Source organism: Pezoporus wallicus, unplaced genomic scaffold (assembly GCF_028554395.1).
Source record: "Pezoporus wallicus isolate ANWC-B61680 ecotype Strahan unplaced genomic scaffold, APGP_CSIRO_Pwel_v1 contig_2997, whole genome shotgun sequence".
Taxonomy (NCBI): Eukaryota; Metazoa; Chordata; class Aves; order Psittaciformes; family Psittacidae; genus Pezoporus; species Pezoporus wallicus.
Window position 1 is genome coordinate 566,595 of NW_026637066.1, and position 20,058 is coordinate 586,652.

Here is a 20,058-nt window from a genome sequence, read left to right on the forward strand (position 1 = left end):
ACCTTGAGTTACAAATGAAATATGAGGTAGGTGGGTAGGGGATAAAATGTGGTACGGGATCAAGTATCATCTAGTTGACTGGAGGTACAAAAGTGTTCCTTATCAGGTTGCAGAAATCTTATTCTATAAGAAAAATTCTCTTGAGGGAGCAAACAGGCCAGATCTCAGTAAGTGGAATGAAACCTGAAGGTTCTTTACATGAAAGTATGATCCATGTTGCAGCAGTATCTTATAAGACATATTGCTCTCTAAATATACTTGCCAATGGCTGTTTGCTGAGAGCTATAGGCATCTTTCCAAATACTGGAAATTCATGACATAAAGGAGGTCAGAGACTGTGAATTATTTTTGTCATATCACTCAAATAAGCAGGGAAAAGCAAGTCATTAGTCTCAAAATCTACAATATCAATAGCACCAGAACTTTTCTTGTTTGGCTAACAGGGTCATGCAAAGTTTCAGCTGAATCCCAGAAGTTCTGTAACGCTGTAACAGCGTCTGTTGCATCATAGTGTAAAAATGACAGAGGCTCTTGTCAGTGAGATTTTACGAGCTGGCAAAAAAGACAATGAGCTATTAATGGCTATTAGCTTGGGCCATGAGATGAGAATACTCAGCAAGGTTTGTGTATACAATTCCCCAGAAGGAAAGAATATGAATTACTTTTCTCAGACTATGTCTACTGTCACAAAATTGCAAAACTTCCAATGCTTTTGAGGGAAAATTGAGGAGATACTCTGTTTTTTGTCTTATCCTCTCTGATAAGATGGAAAGGCTCTGTAATGGAAGACGGTATGAAGAAACTTCCACTAGAAGAGATATCCTTTTTCTGTACTCCAGAAGGGAGAACGAGTGAATAAACGAATAAACCTTAAGGACCATATTGGAACCAGATACGTGAAACTTTGCAATAAATATTAACTTTCCGTATCAAATCAAGCTGAACCATAACTGAGAAGTGAGATTTCACCATGGCCACCGCTGAAGTGAAACAGAGAGTGTGCAAAGGGTTTGGACAAAGCATGCCAAGACAAGTGGCCTGCTAGATCTAAATGAGCGATCCATTTTGAATACTTCTGCTTCCCTTCTCCTATCTATGAAAATCCCTAGAGGGTGCAACATTCAGTGAGCCCTTGAGGAATGTCTGTCTTTTCTGAGAAGACAGAACACTGAGAAAAAGGGGCAGGAGGGTATGTGCATGAGAGAGGAAATGCAGTAATGGAGCACTATGCCCCACTGTAGTAGAGTCAGAAGTAAAATCTGCCTGAGGGTCTAGGGTCTCACCTTTCTTTTTTGACTGAATGAGCAAAGTCCAGTGTCTTTGTCAGTCCTCAGTCTTTGTAATTAAAACATGATTACATTGAACACAGCTCAGCTTATCATCTGCTTCTTTAAACAGAATTCAGTTGTGCTGTCTAAACTGTGGTATCAGTCAGTTGTTACTAAAATTTCATCAGTGCTTTAATCTTTATGAATCTTCATTCTTACATGGTTCAAACCACGCTCTCCGTACAAACTGCTATTGCCTTTAAAGTGTTAGGGCTGCTTCTGCTAAATGCAATGAATTATAATCCAGTTTTGTAAAAATGACACATATTACACTCCTTGCTGTGAGAAAAGATTCTAATTTGTTTTTTTTTTTTTTTTTTGTAAATTTAACTGAAAAGCAATTAAAAGAAACAAAAAATAGAATTGGCTTTTTTTTTCTGATTTTCATTGGAACAGTCCCATGGAAAATGTCCAGCAAACTCAGGTATATACAGAGCAGGACTTTTGGTGACCACTCCTCTGTGACTAAACAGGATGTTGCTCTTAGAGAATTGTGATTCACCATCAAAGTAGTCTCTGATGAGTTAACAGTTTTAGGTAATTACATGGTTTGCAATGTTTTCTAAAAGTTAATTGTGATACAAAAGGTGTAATCTTTGTCTTCTAGGAAGTTTTGATACAAATGTTTACTAGCCTTTAAGAAAATGTGACTTATTTACAACTATACAGGACAATGGATTCTGGGTCAGAGGAATAAGTTGTACATAAAAATCACTGGATAGGAGGAATGGTTAGATGAATAAATGTGTCTTCAACTTTTTTTAATGAAGTGTCAGGAAGTCGTATGGTCATCTGAAAAGCTTTCAAATGTAGCTATAAGTACAGAACCCGTACAATTAATGGCAATGTATTTCTGACAGCTTGACCACATTTAAGCTTTCCTTGATGTTATGCTGTGCAAGAATGCTGATTTCTACAATAGGCAGGTACATGGATTCAGTTTTAGGTATTGAGATGCCTTTATATTATTCTTATATCAACAGAAGCAAACAAACTACAAAGGAGCCTTGCTAGACTTTTTAATTATATATTTTTTTAATCAATAAAACACAAGGAATAATTTTACAGGAACTCTTTATTTTAATCAGTAAAACACATGGAATAATTTTACATGAAAAAGAAACTGCTGTGCAGAAGTTGTGATTTTCTTAAATAAGATGGAAATTCCCTTATATTACCGTTAAGCAGTATAATTAATGATGGTACAGTCTGATTCTCTTGCTCTGCTTTAACTTTTGAATGGCTCATGATCTATAAAATAGTTACATCAAGAATTAAAACAATCAGATTATGTGGAATTCACTACACGAGTATGACCCTAACTCCAGCCTCTGGGTGCCAAGTGAGCTGAAAACCCTTGGCTCCAGTTTAAGGTAGATTCCCCTGACTCAAGCTCTGCAGAAGAGGAACACCATGCTCAAAATGACTCAGAACAGATGTACTAAAGGGCTCAGGTAAGCTATCAGGATAGGTGGGTTGCATCTGCATCAAGGGCTCATAATACAGACTTAGAGTGACACCAGACAAGCACAGGAACATAAGCAGCTGCCCAGGGAGACTGCTCCAATGTACATGCTATTTTCTAAGCTTTCCAAAGTTACATAAGGGATCAGCAACCTCTAGAACTGTCTCAAATTGAAGCAGGAGTGATAGTTTAAAGCTTTTGCTCCTTTGCAGAAAAGTTCTATGCTATAGAAATGTAGTTTGTCCATTCCCTTTAAGATTAGCTACTTCAGTGCTGAAATTAGGAACTGAGCTGGACCAGAGTCCCTCCATCACTTAAGCTCTGACTATAAACCCTGTATATGTATATATATATTTACTATAGGCTTTAATTTGAATGAAAAAAATTTTAGCTTGTTAGTTATTAGAATCATATTGCAACCCTAATGTGTCCTTTTATAGGAACAAAATAGATTACACACTGTTCTGATATATTTTCTGCCTGCCAAATTTCCGTGAGATGTTCCCGATGTTTGCAATATTGCTTTCAATAGACTCTTCTGTTGGATATAGTGAAAAGTAGTAAAATACTCCTCCTGCAGTGCTCTGTAGAAAGGCTCTTATGAATAAAAATATCAATTTTACTAATTTAGCTTGTGTAAGAATAACATGCTATAGTGATATCCCCAATTTTACTAATTTAGCGTGTGTAAGAATAATGTGCTATAGTGCTATCCCCTTTAGATACTTACATTTTAAATAGATATTATAAATGAAAATCTGATAATAGGACAAATGTGAAAAGGGTGAAAGCATCATGACAAAGGGAAGCAGTGTGGTTATATGAAGCTTATTACTGTTTTTACAGTGCAAAGCAAATCTAAAAAGAATGGAACACTGATCTCAAATATACTTTGCATTGATAAAATACGTATTTTCGTGTAGCCTTTATTTAGGGAAAAAGACTGTCTTATTGACATATTTTTTCAGTTAGGCTGATGCTTTAAAATAAGACATGAAGTGTCATCAGAAAAGAAAAAGCTCTGGTTAACAGCTTATCACAACTGAAAATTAAAATACTTAAAATAAAAGTATGCTGCATAAAAATTATGTATGGCTTGCATAACCTGTGAGTAATTTTATGAAGCCAGGAAAAATGACCTCATGGTTAACAAACTGCCTGAATAATAATAAATATAAGTATTTCCTCTGCTGCCACAGGCTTTCTATGTGTGCATAGGTGAGTCACAATTCCTTCATAATTCTGTTCCTTTACAAACCATAATAGGGTAGCAGCACTTTTATGCCTTTACAGAGATACTGTAAGGAAAAAACATTTACAATTCTGAGGCATTCAGATACTACAGTGACAAATGCCATTTAAATCTTTCAACCAAATTGGAAAAATCATACCTTTACTTAAAATAAACCTGCATCTCACATGGGACTGAAACGCCTTGATGAATATTAATTTATCTTCACTGTTCAACAAATGGGTTTTTGCTTCCCTTTAGGGACAGCTAAACTCAAACAAGGAATGAAATAAGGATTCTATACACAACTCCTCTATGTCATCTTTTTTCTTCCATTCAAGTCTTCCTTCTGTGCTCAGAACCAGGACAACTCACCTCATGCCCCTCCAGATAGGGAGGGAGCACTTCCAGGTGCTCAGATGAGCACAGCCAGGGAGTCTGCCAACTCAGTGGCTCTCACAGTCTCCGCAAAGCACAGCCACCCACAGTGTTCCCATGGAGGGCTTTGCCCTCTCTGAGTCATGCTGCTACCTTCAGCAGACTATTGCTGGAAATAACCACCTTTGCCACAGACACAAGGAGAAACTGCAAACACTTTCAAACTTAATCTTACTTGCTGCATCCACATAGTCTCAGCCTTTTCCTTAAAAAGAACTACTTCTTAAAAAGAACTACTCTCTAAGAAGGAACTTAAGAGTGACAGCATCTTTCAAACAGTAAAGCACCTCATGGCACACTTCCAGAGTTGTACTTGCCAGCATGTTCAAACCAATCTATGGTCTCTTTTTACAGAAAAAAAACAAAAACAAACCCAAACCGAAAGAAAACAAAACTCTTTATAAAATGTATTACTGCTTTTTAAGCTATAAAGCCAGTGCTGGATTAAAACCTTTAGGAAACCTACAATGATTTTGGTTTCACTTCGATGACATTTGTATCAAGAGAAGGAACATTTTTTCCTGGCTTCCTTGGCAAGGCAAAACTCTTCTACAAACCAGTATGTCTTATAAAACTCAGGATGTCTCCTCAACATTTTCTGACCTATTGGCAATCAATAGCAAGCCATCTCATGCTAAGTCAAAACTGCACTTTGCCAGCATGCTTCTATTTTCTTCTGTAAATTTTGTGTGGCTGTAAGTAATATAGGAAGCTCTTAAGGACAAGGTATAGACAGAGCCCTGGTGAGAGATCTTCATAGAAGGAAGACAAGTGTGTGAACGAAAGTTAAAAACAGAATAGTGTAACTAGAAAGAAAACATTTCTTAAATCTTTTGCTATCTACATTTCAGTGTGGTCTCATATAAACTTTTAATCTTTGACAAAAAATAAACATAATTTGTTAAGTGCTTATTTAGTATGCAAATTCTTCACTACTTCTTAAACTCGTAAGTAACAAAGATGAGGTGCGACTTAATTTACTAGAAGCTTGCCAGCGCTGAATTTCCTATCTGTGCTCTTTTGTTAATTATAATTTTGTACACGTTGAACTCATTGGATTAAATAGATACATGATAAATTTACAGTGACAGTTTATGAAGCACCCTCCTGGCTACTCCAAGATATACAGCAAGAGTTAAACTTTCAGGGTACCTCTAAACATTTTCTGCATAAATATGGATATTTCAGTTTGCAGATACAATTGTGCCCTGCTTATTTGAGTACAGTGTGCAATCAGATAGGTTTTGTGCATACATTTTTAGGCCTGCCAAAAATCTCTTTCAAGTTCAAACAGTTACACAGTTTAATGGATCAATCCTTTATGGTCCACTTGACCACAAAAATCTCTTTTATGAAGTATCCTGGGTTCAGCTGGACACACTAAAACAAGCAGAAAAAGAAAGCCAAGGTACTTCAGTAATTTTCACCCAAAATTCTGCATGTGCTTCTATCTTCTCAATTGTTATTACATCAGTTACGATACAGTATTTGGTGCATTCTCAAAGTTGGTATGTTTGGCTTTGTGAACTAGCAGTTTGCTTTCACAGAACTGATGAGGAAATTTGGAAAATGATGCTTTTTCCTTTTGAAAATTATAAGTTGATAAAAAAGATCGGGATTGCTACATAAAAGCTGACTTTTGCATAATTTGGAGTGAAAAATTGTTCTATATACATTTGTATATAAAAATATGATTATGCATTTTTCATATTAAAAAATGTTAGAATCTTTGAACTCAGTTACTCTCCAAAAATGAGTAACACTTATAGCATGTCCTTGAGTATCACAGAATGCCATAAGGGTGTTTATTCTTTCTTTGCATCATTCCTTTGCACATGTGCTTGATTTGCTTCTCGTTCTGCTTCTTGTTTAGAGTTTAGAAAATTTTGACCACTGCATCTAAGTTTATAATTTTACAGTAACATTTTAGAGGCAGACCTGAGCAAAAACTTCTGCTTTTTTTTTTTGTTTTTAATTCATTTCTCCATTTTCTTCTTTAGTGGTCTCTTGAAAAATCCAGCCTGAAGGAAAGAAAAAAAAAGTGACTAAAAAATGCTCAAGCATACAACCCATATTGGTTGCGTTCATGTGCTGGTTCTTAATACTTTTTTTTTAATACTTTCAGTACAGTTAAGAAGTGATTTAATATTTTGTCACTTTAATACAGCATTGCTTTTCCTGGAATGGAAAAGCTAAAGTGACATGTAGCAAAAGCCGACAAAAGGAAACAATATACAGCGAGTGATTGCTGAACCATTGTTATGCTCACATAATGTCAAAAGCTAAAATGCTTAATAATATTTGATATTAATTTGTATAAATAATACTGTATTTTATACTTGTCAAATCTTTCAAGAGGTTAGGTACGTTGAAATTTATAAACTGTAACCTTCCTATGCTAAATGTTTAGCTTGGAGTGCCCACTTGTGGCAATACTTACACCACAGGCCTAGCATCTCTTGCACAAACTAAAAAACTGGTTATCAAAGGCCACAGCCAAAGCTAAAAAAACTGCCCTTAATAAACCCTTAATCATAGTAAAATATCTTTTATTTTTCTTTTCATAACGTATTGGCAATATGAGTTTCAAGTGGTATCTGTGAGCAGAAAATTTAAGTATATTTTTTTCATGAAGACAAGAACATGCAGCTTACCTTCCACAAAGCAAATATAAGCAGTGCAAGAATCAGGAGTCCAGCGAAGATACTCAGAAGGATAACCCATAAGGGGACTGTACCTGGCGGAAGCTCTTTGGAAATCTTAATCATGGTCTGCAAATTGTTCAGAATATAAGCAGTAAATAACTTTTCCTTCTAACATATCAACAAAGCAGTGTGACTTTTTAGCAGCATGCAGTGATTTTCATGGGTACTTCATTTTAAGTACAGGAATTTGTAGGAGGGAATGGGAAAATAATCTGCAACACAAACCCCGATATTTACATAGTATCTTGCACTTTTAAGTGCATGCATTTCATGAGGGCAAGCCCTGCTGTAAGTCAGTAATCACTGTTATAAAGGATACAGGGCAAAAAAATGAATACATGAAGTGTATGTTGAGAATTTTCTTTAGGATATTCTTGATCCCTCACTGCCAGCCTCCCTAAAAGGTGGCAGTGATCAACAACCTTCTAAACCAGTTAAACAAAATAAGTGCAGAAGGCTGTGTAGATACTAATTTGATTTTAAACAAGGCACATCTGGTGCAAACTAAACTGAAATAAGGAATTTTCACATTTAAATAAATGTGACCATATGGGAGTTTGAATTATTTTAAGAATTTATTAGAGTTCAAAAAAGTTCAAAAAAGTTGAAGAGTTGAACACTAAATATTCAACTTGAAATTATGTCTTAAAAAAGTTAATTCTGAAATTCCTTGGTGCGTAAACACAAGTCTCACAGATGTGTTTCACTCCTGGATTGAATTTTAATCTATCGCTTAAAAGAAATGCTCAAATACAATAGCAGCTATTAGTTGACCTGTCATATTTGTATTTTTGAAAATATTTTGCACAAGATGTAATTCATATTATTACTTTGCTCTAAATTTTGGGGTATTAACATACTAAGTCTTTTGCTTAAAAATGTACATTTTAGTAAATAAGGTGCTGCAGGTATAAGTTATTGCAGAAAAGCAATGCATTAACCACTATAAATGTGTTGGAATAACAAGTCTTAAAGGATAAATAACAACTCCAAATTAAAGATGTTTCTCTTTATACTTGACACCACTACTATAATTTTTTTTTTTCTAAGAAAATGACAGGGAAATTCCAAAAGATAAAAGATCCCGTTTCAAATATATAACCAGGGTGCTGAAGTGGAAAGTAATAACAAAGAAAGAAATAATAAAGAAAATAGAATGCACAAAGTAAGAGCACTCTTAAATGACCCAGGACAACTTCTAAAATACTATTGATTCCTTAAAAGAATTTGAATTGCTTTTAATTTACATAGATGCAGGAAGCATTTATACTGCAGCAGGCAGAAATACTTCAGATAGTACTTCTCTCCCATGTATATTGATGGGTAGTGGGATTTTGGTATCATTATCTGACTAATTCTGACATTTCTACGATAATAATGAAAACACTCCTATTCAGACTGAGATAATACTATAAAACAGGTAACAATCAGTTCACTAGGAATGAATGAAAGTGAATGAAAGTAAACCCATGAATTATTATGTCCTTACCTCTAGTTTTTGATGGTCATTTCTCAGAATCAGTGACGAGTTCTCACTCCTAAGTAACGCTTTCACAACAAGGGTTAAGCTGTGAATACTGGCCTGGAAAAAGTAAGAAATGGCTATGGCTTATAATTAGGTATTTTGAAGCAGAGAAGAGAAGGGTGAAAGCAAAACTTTATGCTGCATTTTGGGATATGCTGAAAAATGTGAAAGCCAGTGAAGCTGCTTATGTGTGTCACACCTTCAGCATATATACCACTGTTTACAAGACAGCGATGAAGACTTGAAAGAGTCGATCACAGAGAGTTCAATTAAATACTAAGTAATTCTGGAATACTACGTTGTAAACAGGGGCAGATTCAGGCTTTATAAAAATTCTGCTGTATCTCCCCTCCTGTCCTTTCCATTAAAAAAGACACAAACCAGGAGCTCAGTATCACTGGGCAAAATGGACCACAGCCTGGTCACTGTTGTAACCATCAAGACAGTAGTGAGCTGGAGTGCACTTTCTCTCCTCTGCTCTGTTTGATGAAAAAATATTTTTAAGACTTGAGAAATCTTTCCAGATTAGAAATCATTTTAAAATTATATTCTTCTATATACCCCTCCTTATATATGCTGAATTAGAATTTGTGGGTGTATAAATAACAACTATTCAAAAAAGTACCATTAATACAGAATAAGGTGCCTTTTTACCTGCTAGGTAAGAAATTCCTGCTAGGTTCTAAGTACTTTCTTTAAGGATAGCAAAATACATGTAACTCAGATTTGAGGAAATCTTAAAATAGCAACAGAAATGGTTTCAAATACTAGGGGACTGTGGAGACTTAAGAAAATGAAATGTATGATTTTAATAGACATCAGAAACTCAAGTTTCTTAAACCCATGAGTATTCTGAATACAAATAGGATTTACTTACTTTTATGATGGTAGGTTTCCAAACCCTTAATGAAATGTTCACTTGATATAAGTCAGACGGGACCAGGGCACAATTAATAGATGCACAGCTGTATGTATCACAGTCCTGTTTAAAAGGCACCAGCAAGAATCAATAGCAAGATACTTCATGTTACTAAAACAAAAACATGTATACTACTATATAGCATAGAAACAGAGAATGGTTTGGGTTAAAAGTGACCTTAGAGAAAATCTCATTCCAGCTCCATGCCACAGGCAGGGATACCTTCCACCAGGTTGCTCAAAGCCCCATGCAGCCTTGAACACTTCCAGGAATGGAGCATCCACAACTTCTCTGGGTACCTTGTACCAGTGCCTCAGCACCCTCACAGAAAAGAATATATACAGATCATAGACTTGCTATGACACTAGTACTAACCTGATATGAATTATATGTAAAAATTCTTATGTAAAATTTTTTATGTAAAAATGACACTGCAGTATATAATATATAAACTGAGTTGAGATATTCATGCTGCGGTAGAATACATTCAGCTATCACAGGCTTGCTTAGCCTTGAGAAAGCTTTGTTACTGTATGTACATAGGGAAAGACAACAGCTAGGTTCCTAAAGGCGGCATAGTTTATAACAGCCAGTGTTTTTCTGCTAACACACCTATGGCTTCTCTGCAGTATTTCTTGATCCTTTCAAATCATATTACACATGAATCTTTCAAGCAGGGGAGGATATGTGAGAGAAAATGTAAGTATTTTTACTTCCCAGTATCACTTGCTAGCTGGGAGGGCAGCAGAATTATGTTCAACACTTGGGAATATTTGCACAGCCTAGACTTTTATCACCACTGTAAAGGACTATGATAAGCTGGCAAAATATTCTTCTTATGGCATGGTTTCATTCACATAAGAAATTCAACTTGTACCTCTATGTTGAGGAGGTAGTATGAAGGTTTCCCTCTGACATGCCAACACAATTCTGGCAGCAAAATTACTTTGCAACTCTCCCATTTAAATGTGAAAGGCTAATCTTTTCCAGATGAGATCATTAATTATATTTCTACCAGCTGCACAGAAAATCTGTCAGATCAGAGTGCCAGCATTTGAAAATACTTTCAACTGGATATCTAAAAATATTGCAAGGGAGATGAGAAGCTTTTAAAATATTACTATTTAGTAATTACCGTGGGAATATAGAAGGTGAAGATTTACTCAACTGTCAAATGTGCTACCGTTGTTTACACATTTGCTAAATTAAAAAAAAACCAAAACCACAAAACAATTCAGTTCCACATACAGTTTTGTAGCTGAGTAAAATCTACAGCTAGTCTGCATAAAGATAGCTTTTTAGGTTATTGAGACAAAATGTTTCCATAGTATACAGTTTGAGAGAAGCTTTTATGTATTTATTGCATAAGTAATCAGCTCCAAGATCTAGGTTAGTATCTGGAATGAATATGTATACTATATGTAGTCTTACCATAATTGTATCCTTTGTAGGTTCTTTTATTTTTGGCACCACAAATGATTTCCCAGTGCTGATCCTTAAGGGATCTACAGGGTAACTAGCTTGGCAGATGGTATTCTGTCAGTAGAAATACAAATATTACTCTTATTGCCTGCATATACAATCTATTACAAAAAAATATTCTGCAAACAGGGCAACAATAATATTTAATAATATCAATAATATTTACAAACTGCTAAATGTAACAAAACTGCATATTGCAAGATAGTGAAATAGGAAACTCAGATGGTGTAGGTACTAAAGTATCATTATGCAAACAACAAAAGAGCTTTTTATGAGATAATTTAATTTAAACTCTACCCAGCTACCTAGACATATGTAGAAGCAAACCAGAGCTTCCTGCAAGATGACTGCTACACGAACCAGCAAGAATTAGCTATTAGGAAAGCTAAATACCTTTTGCATAGGAATCCACAGAGGTTCTGCCTTAGCAAGCAGACAGGCAGGTTAAGTGTAAGATTCAGGAGCCTCCATGGAGGCGCAGCAGGTGCTGGAGCACTGCTAGAACTCCATGGCTCCTTCAAAGGCAGCTGGAAAATCTTCTGGTGTCTTTGGAATAGGGGAATTTGTTTTCTTAGTCAGGTCATTCACTTTCAGATTGCTAGCATGAAGAGGATTGCAAACCCCTGCAGAGCACTTTGGCAAACTACTATCAATACAGCGTAAGTAGTGGTAGATGAATTATACCCACAGGAAAAGTACAGATTTGTTGAGTTTGCGTGCAAACATGGGTCAAATGTGTGATTTTGTAGCAACGAAACTAATGGGAAAGGAATTTAAGAACAGACGCAATTTTTTATATTCTAAACATGAAATATTTTGGGGTTGAGGGATTTTTTGGTTTTAAAATGAAGCTTGAGCTTTCATTTAGATCATGTGATTTAGGTTTCAGTGGTGCAACATCTCAAAACTAAGTTAAATATTTGGAGAGAGGCACATGCATGTCTGTTTCTGAGGGGAAGATTAAAAAAACCAAACAGATTTAGGTCATCACTTATTGTTATTTGGGTTCTTCAGCCATCCAGCTACTCATATAGCTCTGAACTGAATTTATGTGACTTGCTGGAATTGGGATCTCCTTCAGTTGCTCTGGAGGAGTGAAATGGAAAAAACTCAAATGAGGGCTGCAGTGAAGAGCATTTGAAAGACATGACCTACCATCCCCTTCAAGATGTCTCAGTGCCCCAGAGGAGGAAGAAGCCAGAGGACTGCTAGTGCTGGAGAGGAGACGTGCAAGAAGGCTAATTTCAGTAACAGAAAGAAGAGGACTAAACAGGAGATTGAGCTCTAGATGTACACAGCAGCAATAAGCACTAAGCACTGCAATAAGCACTGACTGCAGTAGAGACAATCTGAGGCTCAGTAGACAAAACTAAGAAAGAAACTCCTGTTGCTCTTATCTCAGTTTGAACCTTTAATCACTTGGCAATATATCAGATTAACCTTGTTATAGTACAGTTATTGTTCAACATCATTTTAAAATCACTTGCTTCTTTTAAATAAATTTCTGTCATACATATCTGTACATATGCTTAAAAGACCACCATCTTGTCTTTTAGACTAAAAGCTGCATCTACCTTGAAGCAAGGTATAACCACAAATGTTTGCATTATGTAATTCCTTACAAGAAAAAAATTCAAATTTAAATTAATTATAAAAATATAAATTCCTAGCTTACTTGGGAATGTGACAATGCAGTAAGGTAGAGAAGAGTGTTCTTGGCTGCAGTTACATTGGGAAATAAGATTTGCAGTGTGAGGTTTGGCATTGGAAAATGTTCACCTTTTTCAACCTATAAAAAAAAAAAAGGTTTTGATTAGTACTTTCCTTATTTTGATGGTATTTGATTGTGATTTTTTTCCCTTTCCTGGTTTTCCTTTTCTTTTGTGATTTATTTTTATTTTTATTTTTTTATGTTCTCATAGTCAGTTATACAAAATGTGGTGTGATGAACTCTTTTCCCTGAGAACAGCCTGTTGTGAACTAGCAAATGTATTCTTTCGTGGTCTTTGTAATAAAATGCATTATTGAAGAAAATCAAAGGAACAGGATGAAAGAGGCAATTTTGAAATAAATTTCTTCTTGTTATCTTGCTTACTGCATCCTCTTTATCATCTGGGATTTCTACCTACAGCAATTTCATTTTAATTTTTAATAAAGACCCAAAATGCTTTAAGATGGGATAGGAGTCACTGTACCAGCGAAGGCTCCTGCCAGGTACTCCTCAGGTGTGCTTATACAGCAGCCCTCCTGCTCACCTGCTCCTCTCTCCTATTTTTCCTGAGAAGATCATGCGATATATCTGTAGGCTGCTGCTCCTTTTGACCAGGCTGCTGTGGCCAAAGGTGGAGAAAACTCCTAGGTGGAATTACTGGCAGGGGTAACCAGTGATCCTGACTCTGAAGTGGACAAGCTCAGTAAAGATAAAGAACCTTTTTCTTCCGACATCATTTGTGACAAGCTGCTGGCAGCTCTAAATGTAATTGAATTCAATCCTATTTCAACTTGAGGTTGGGCTTCTAATACATTAAGTATCTTTCACAAGTGATTTTAGTTTGCAGTATTCATTCCATTGGGAAGACAACATTCTTCGAGCATGGCATTTGCCTTTTTCAAAGCTGACTGGATTTTGAAAATACCTTTTCTAAACTGCAATGTACATAGGTCAAGTTCTCATTTACCACGGCATGTTAGCTTTCTCCTGCTGAGGGTAGCAGCTCTAAACCCCATTAGAACTATTCTACAGGGATGGACCACTCTGAAAACCTCTGACTCACCTTATTCCAAAGCAAGCAAAAAGAAAAAAAAGTTGTTGAACACAAAATACCCACGTAGAAGGTTTAACATACTGCACATCTTCTATTTAAGTAACAGGCTATCACATTAAGTAATGCAAACTAATTTTTATGGTTGTAATGGTTTCTTACCCTATAATGTAGGGTAACTTCATCTCCAATCTGCTCTGTTGTGTTAATGGCAGTAGGGACAGTATCATTTGCTGCAATTATAACATGGTGCTCTTTGAAAACACTGCGGATTTAAAAAAAAAAAAACAACAAATAACACAACCAAAAAAACCAAACTTCATAAAAACTGCAGCACTTAATAATATAGATATTTTCATTATTTCATGAAACCCCCAGGACTACTCTCGCAATTAAGAATGCACTACTACTTCCATTGGAGCTTAACCCCCCCATTTTTTTGAATAGTATTAACTTTTTATTATGCACATTTAAATGTTGTGTTCTCATGAAATTATAAAATAAGCAAATATTGTTCCTAAGAATATACAGGGCCCAATTTTGTTGTTGTTATTCTAGCCATGCAATCCCTTATCCTGACTATTGCCACGTGAAATAGGGAGGGTCCTAAGAAAGAGAGAACCAAATTAAAAGAGAACAAAATCAGTTTCTGTATTCATCCTTATTCCCTACAGGACAAAAGAAGTCTAGATTTGCACCATGAAATGCATCCAAAATTAATCTGACTTAATTATTTACACCTGTTCACCATGCAATGTAGTCTACTGATAATATTAATAATGTTTTTCTGAGATGGAATTTAACTGCATTCTAGATATTTCTGAAAATAAAGTGTATTACAAGATGTGCATTAAAGTTTATGTTTGAGTTGATAAAAACAAGCACCTGAGAATCTAAAATTAAAGGTAATTTTTGAAGCTGGAAATCAAACACCACACCATGCAATATTATAGTGACATGAACTCATGACCATCAGGAAGATGCAAGTATTTGCTTTCTTACATACCTGAAATGCCTTTGAAAGAAGAGAGCAAGGTACAAGAATCAACAAAAGCTGCTGTTGTACTTGCAAACAGCAGATAAATCTAAATAGATAACATGGAGATGCAGCAAGATAGGGACAGTAACTGCTCCACTATTTCATGTAACTGCTCTTTTCCATGTAGCCTGTGCTTCCTGTTCAAGAGACTAGAAGCTGTCATCTGTACATATTCAGCACAGCTCAACAACAACCCTATATTCTCTTTGAACATCTGCTATTTACTGTGCTAGTAAATAAAGCACACAGAAGCATACCTTACAAATATTAATCCTACTTCGTATTTTATAGGAATTGTTATGTGTCCTCTGTTGTCACTCAAGGTCTCAGGTGGTTCTTCACTGTCACTAAAAAAATCAACACATGCCACTGAGATCAGACTATGCATACACAAAATGACTACTGAGTCTGAAGGGATCTTAAGAAACAAATACATCTCTAGGTATAAAATCACTACTCCTCTCCAGTTAATTAGTACCTTTTAACAATAAATTCAAAATAATATTTCCAGTAACTGAAAAGTTAAATCCTGCATCAGCCCCAGCTCTTTGTTAAAATTACAGACTGCAGTTGACTGAATGAAAATGGGCCAAGGAAGGGTCACTAATCTCACACCATCCCTGGATTTTTCAGGGAAAACAAACACTGGGGGCAAGTTCATTCCTTTATCACAGACAACTTCTGCAATGCTCTTCCACTTTGAAGGCCAGATCTTTTTGTTTAGCATGAACTGTGATTCCTGCTAAAATAGGTAGTAATTTTTTAAGAGAATAAATCTTTTCTGAAGGTAAACATATTGGAAATTATGCCTTATTTGTGACTCTCAGTCTCTAGAGACAAACCACTATTTATTTACTCCATTACTCTACTGCTGGACTGAGTACTTCTGTAAAGGTTCTAACTCTACTTCTGAGCTCAGAAAAGTCATCCTTGCTTTATAATGAAATACAAAGCTGTGGAGCTTTCTAAGGAAAAAAAAAAACAACAAAACCAAACCAAAAATCAGAAGGTGAACAAGTAAGGATTGCAACTAACCTTGTTGCGTATACATGAATGGTAGCGTTTTCGAGGAGATACGATGCATTGAATTGGAACGATATTTTGAAAGAAATCTGTTTAGGGAAATACATTACACATTTTAAAAGAAGAGAGAAAAAAAGCATACTGATATGGTTTGATCTGATGAAAAATGGGCACATTTTTGCTACTTTTATATATAGAATCTGTATTCACATTTTAAGTTTTCTGTAAGGGAATCCTCAATTTTTTAGAACTAAGAAGCCTCAGTAAAACTTACTCTACAGTATATTAGAAATCCATGGCTAAATAATTCTTAACAGAAACCAACTGGTCTTACAAGCAATATATAAAAAAAAAAATATTTTTCTTTTTCCCCTTCTCTAATGAGGAAGAAACAAAAGCTTCAGCACCTGACCACGACAGTGAAGATGAGCTTCTATGGAAGGCTACTGGACTCAATTAATATACAGTTAAACACCAAGAATACCAAACAGAAATGTTCACAATGCAAATAAATGACTACTAGGTCTCACAAAAATTCCCTATTCATTATAACTAGGGCAAATCTACCACAATTTGGCAGTATACAAAATCTGGGAACACTGTGCTAAACATGTCCTTCATATGCTGACACTTAAGGATAATTTTATATGAAGCAAAAGCTTTATTATTTGTTACTATAATGGATTTTTTTGCTCAGACTTTCATTTTTTTCTTTAATATTAACAAATCTTTCCTACAAAGTGACCCAGAGAAAGTTGTCTTACGTATTTCTTCACATTTAAAAAACAGCAAAAAGAGCTGGGAGTGTCTTTAAAAAAGAGTTTATTAGGGAAGCTTATCAGTGAATCAGATATTGATTGATTTCTGAATGCAAATAAGAATATAATATTTCTAAATTTGGGGATCTACAGCCACAGATAAACTAACCAAAAAAGCATGAAAGGAAAATGTGAAAAATCCCGTAAAGCTGTGAATGGAGCACTGTGGGCACTGGCCTTGGGTATTATGCTTATTTGGCTGCAACAAAGTTAACAGCTCACTTAATTCCTACGAGTAAGTCCAAGACACAAGCTCGAAGGTGTATGCCGAAGGCAATGTAAGAGAACAACTCTCCTGCTGTTTTGTATCTGCAACACAGATCTCATATGCCAGAGGAATAGACAAAAAACTGCCAGAAAAGACAGTTGGTCTCATTTGCATGCAATTTGGCCTTTTCCAGTTCAATACCAGAACTATTTCAGTTAGGTTTAGATGCATATTTTCAAAGGCTTAGTTTATCTAAAGCTCGCTCTCTATTCCAGCAGGAGATACAGACTTATTCCTGGAGCTGTTGACGCTGGAGCTTGACTTTAAGCGGACTGCTTGCTGGAAACACCTCTCACTCCCCACTAAACAGAGGTGAACACCTGATACCTGTCTGTGGCAGATCCAGTTTAGCATTTCCAAATACCAGCCTACTCTCTTTTCAACCAAGTAAGTTTTATATACAAAGTATATAAAGTATCTTATCAGCATATCCTAACCAATATTCTGTACACCTGGAGTGAGACCCTTCTGGCCAAATTTGATGTTTTCCTGTCTGTGCAGTTCATGTCAATGGTAGATTAGGAAACATACATGGATAGGTTTTGGAGTGAACACAAGAGAAAAGAAATTCAGCATTGATGGGGACTGCCTTGGCCTTAGAACAACACTGAGCAAGGAGAATACAGGGGGACTTTTTACCTCTTCTGCAGTTTTTAGAAATGGATATCCCACTTTACAGGTGATGTTGTGATTAGATTCACAGCTATCTTTCTGTATATCCTATAGAAAAAAAGAAGGTGAAATCATGGCGTTTTGCAGACTCTTCACTAGGCATCAAAGACCTGTTGAACATATATACCGTTGCTGCTTTTCATCATCACGTCTTAAGAGTCATAGCCTTAATTTAACTTGAATGGGAATAGGAAGCTGCAACTTCTGGAAAATAATTTCCACCTATAGAAATCTACATAAATTAGTAGCCATTATTTCCTTCCAGTGAAATTGTTAGGAACATTAACAGTTATATGCAAACTGGACACCACGCAAATTAGTCATAGGGTGTAGCAGATCAACATATGCATTATTACAGTCTTTACAAGTAATTTTGTAAATGTGTTTCTAACTTCGCAATAATAGTGACATTCTTACTCTGTAAATTACCGCAACAGGGTCAACAATGGTGCTGTGGATCCCTGACTTTTCCTAATGTGCAACTGTTGATAGAAAAACTAACTTCTCTTAATGTTTCCTACCTGCAATGAGGTGCATGTGTAACATAGCTGAGGCAGGCAGAAATGCTGTTTGAGATAGGGATGAGGAAGGCACTGCTCTGTGCTGCTTTACCAAGACAAGAGGTTTTTCTGTGCATATGCAAGAATTCTAGGGGCTCAGGAGCTGTACTGACAAATAAAAAAGCATTTCTGGCTCTGCAGATGTACAGATGGTTCATGGTGCTGATGTTCATCTAAGATGCAAGCACTTACTGTCTAAGTGGCATTGTGAAACTTGTGTCTGTAGTTAACAGAGATGAGGCAAAAGTCCACTCAGGTCAAAATAAATACACTCTTTTTGAAAGATAAGCAAGGACAGCATTTTTCAAAAAAACTGATGATGCCAGAGGAGTGGAATTTGGGTGTAACAAAAAGGTTTCCTCAGATCTCTCCAGCAATATAGGTTATGATAAATGTGACATAGTGAAAAATTCATACCTCAATGCCAGCAAAAATAATATTTGGAGAATACTGAACCAAAACTCTGGTATTATAGGCACTGTCTTTTTTGTTCTTCACAGAGAGCTGGATGGTGAACTTATCATTGCGTGACTTTACAATGAATGGAGAAGAGCTGTAAAATAAAGTAAGAATGTTGGACACCTTAACTTTTTAATCTGTTTTGACATAAAGAGGAACTTCTTTCATTGTCCAGACTATACTGTTTCTGATTTGGAAATTATGTCACAGCATTATCTTATTAGACCAGAGAGTATGTAATTTAGAGAGAAATTTTATACAGATATCAATGGATACAATAAACCCAGTGTAGTTACCTGTCTCCAGCTATGCTTGCTTTTACATTCAGAACAAGATCTGAAATGCATTTATTTTTGGCTCCACAATCTTTTGTGAAGGGAATCTGCAACAATAGTATTTTTATTCTCAATTTTATTATAATTATTATTAAAATTAAATACTTGCATTTTAATTCATTATCTAATTTTATATAAGGTCTTCTGTTTGACAACCAATCTTCCCTGATATTAATCAGTTAATTATGCCAATATCCTGTAAAATGCACAGATAAAATGTAAGCTTTCTACCTATTCCCTTCTAAGTGACTCATCTAGACTAGAAAAAGAGGCAATAGCAGAAGCATGAATGATGCCAAACACCATCAAAGTAAATGACTAGCCTTCCTCTGCTCTATCTACATTAAAAAAAAAAAAAATAAAAGTTGCTTGTCCTCTATCTTCAGTTAACTCTGGATGCTTTAAAATCCCAGGCTGTTTCCCAAGCACACTGAATCAAGCTCTTCACCCCTGAAGACTCATTTAGAGGAAACATCTTCTGGACAAGCTCAAGGACCCTCCCTCTTTAGCCAATTTGTGGCTAATACTTTCAGATCTTGTGTGCGCTATGAATTTTACCTTAAAAACTTTGGTTATTAACACAGTCTTGCTGACTTACATATTCAGATATTGAGCTTGGCAGGTTGCTATCGAGAACAGGTCCACTCTCTGGATCAGAAAAATTGAACTCCAGCAAAACCTTTACAGAGTCCTGAAAGTCAGGCTTATCCTAGAACATAATGAAAACAAAATTGCAGTTACAGACATGCATTTTAATATCTAAGCAGGTTAAAAATCCCAAACAATGCTGAGACATAATATTTTTCACTCACACTGCTGCCGTCCTTGCTAGAGAAGCAACTGAATGCTTGCAATCGATGATAAAGCATTTAATGTGCAAGCCAATCCTTACAAATATCCATTAATACTTTTGTGTATCTCATCTCATCATAAAATATCACATAGCCTGAGCATATCCAACACAGTTGCATTTGAAAATGTCTCAGAACAACCTACTCTGAAACTTTCCTCTTTTAGTCATGCTTAAAG

The 20,058-nt window shown here is 35.7% G+C and overlaps 1 protein-coding gene across 1 annotated transcript in view; it reads right to left on the reverse strand.

Annotated features, from left to right (window-relative positions):
• Positions 1-6,238: 6,238 nt before the first annotated feature.
• The window catches only part of ITGA1 (integrin subunit alpha 1), a 65,701-nt gene continuing 51,881 nt past the window's right edge, over positions 6,239-20,058 (reverse strand). The window contains exons 19-31 of the mRNA XM_057403070.1: positions 19,628-19,738; positions 18,991-19,076; positions 18,653-18,788; positions 17,643-17,723; positions 15,930-16,006; positions 15,152-15,241; positions 14,018-14,120; positions 12,769-12,882; positions 11,043-11,147; positions 9,570-9,674; positions 8,657-8,749; positions 7,117-7,233; positions 6,239-6,483 (exon numbers count right to left, since the gene is read on the reverse strand). Coding sequence (XP_057259053.1) covers positions 6,439-6,483; positions 7,117-7,233; positions 8,657-8,749; positions 9,570-9,674; positions 11,043-11,147; positions 12,769-12,882; positions 14,018-14,120; positions 15,152-15,241; positions 15,930-16,006; positions 17,643-17,723; positions 18,653-18,788; positions 18,991-19,076; positions 19,628-19,738 — 1,263 coding nt within the window. The 3' untranslated portion in view covers positions 6,239-6,438. The remainder of the gene's footprint in view (positions 6,484-7,116; positions 7,234-8,656; positions 8,750-9,569; positions 9,675-11,042; positions 11,148-12,768; positions 12,883-14,017; positions 14,121-15,151; positions 15,242-15,929; positions 16,007-17,642; positions 17,724-18,652; positions 18,789-18,990; positions 19,077-19,627; positions 19,739-20,058) is intronic.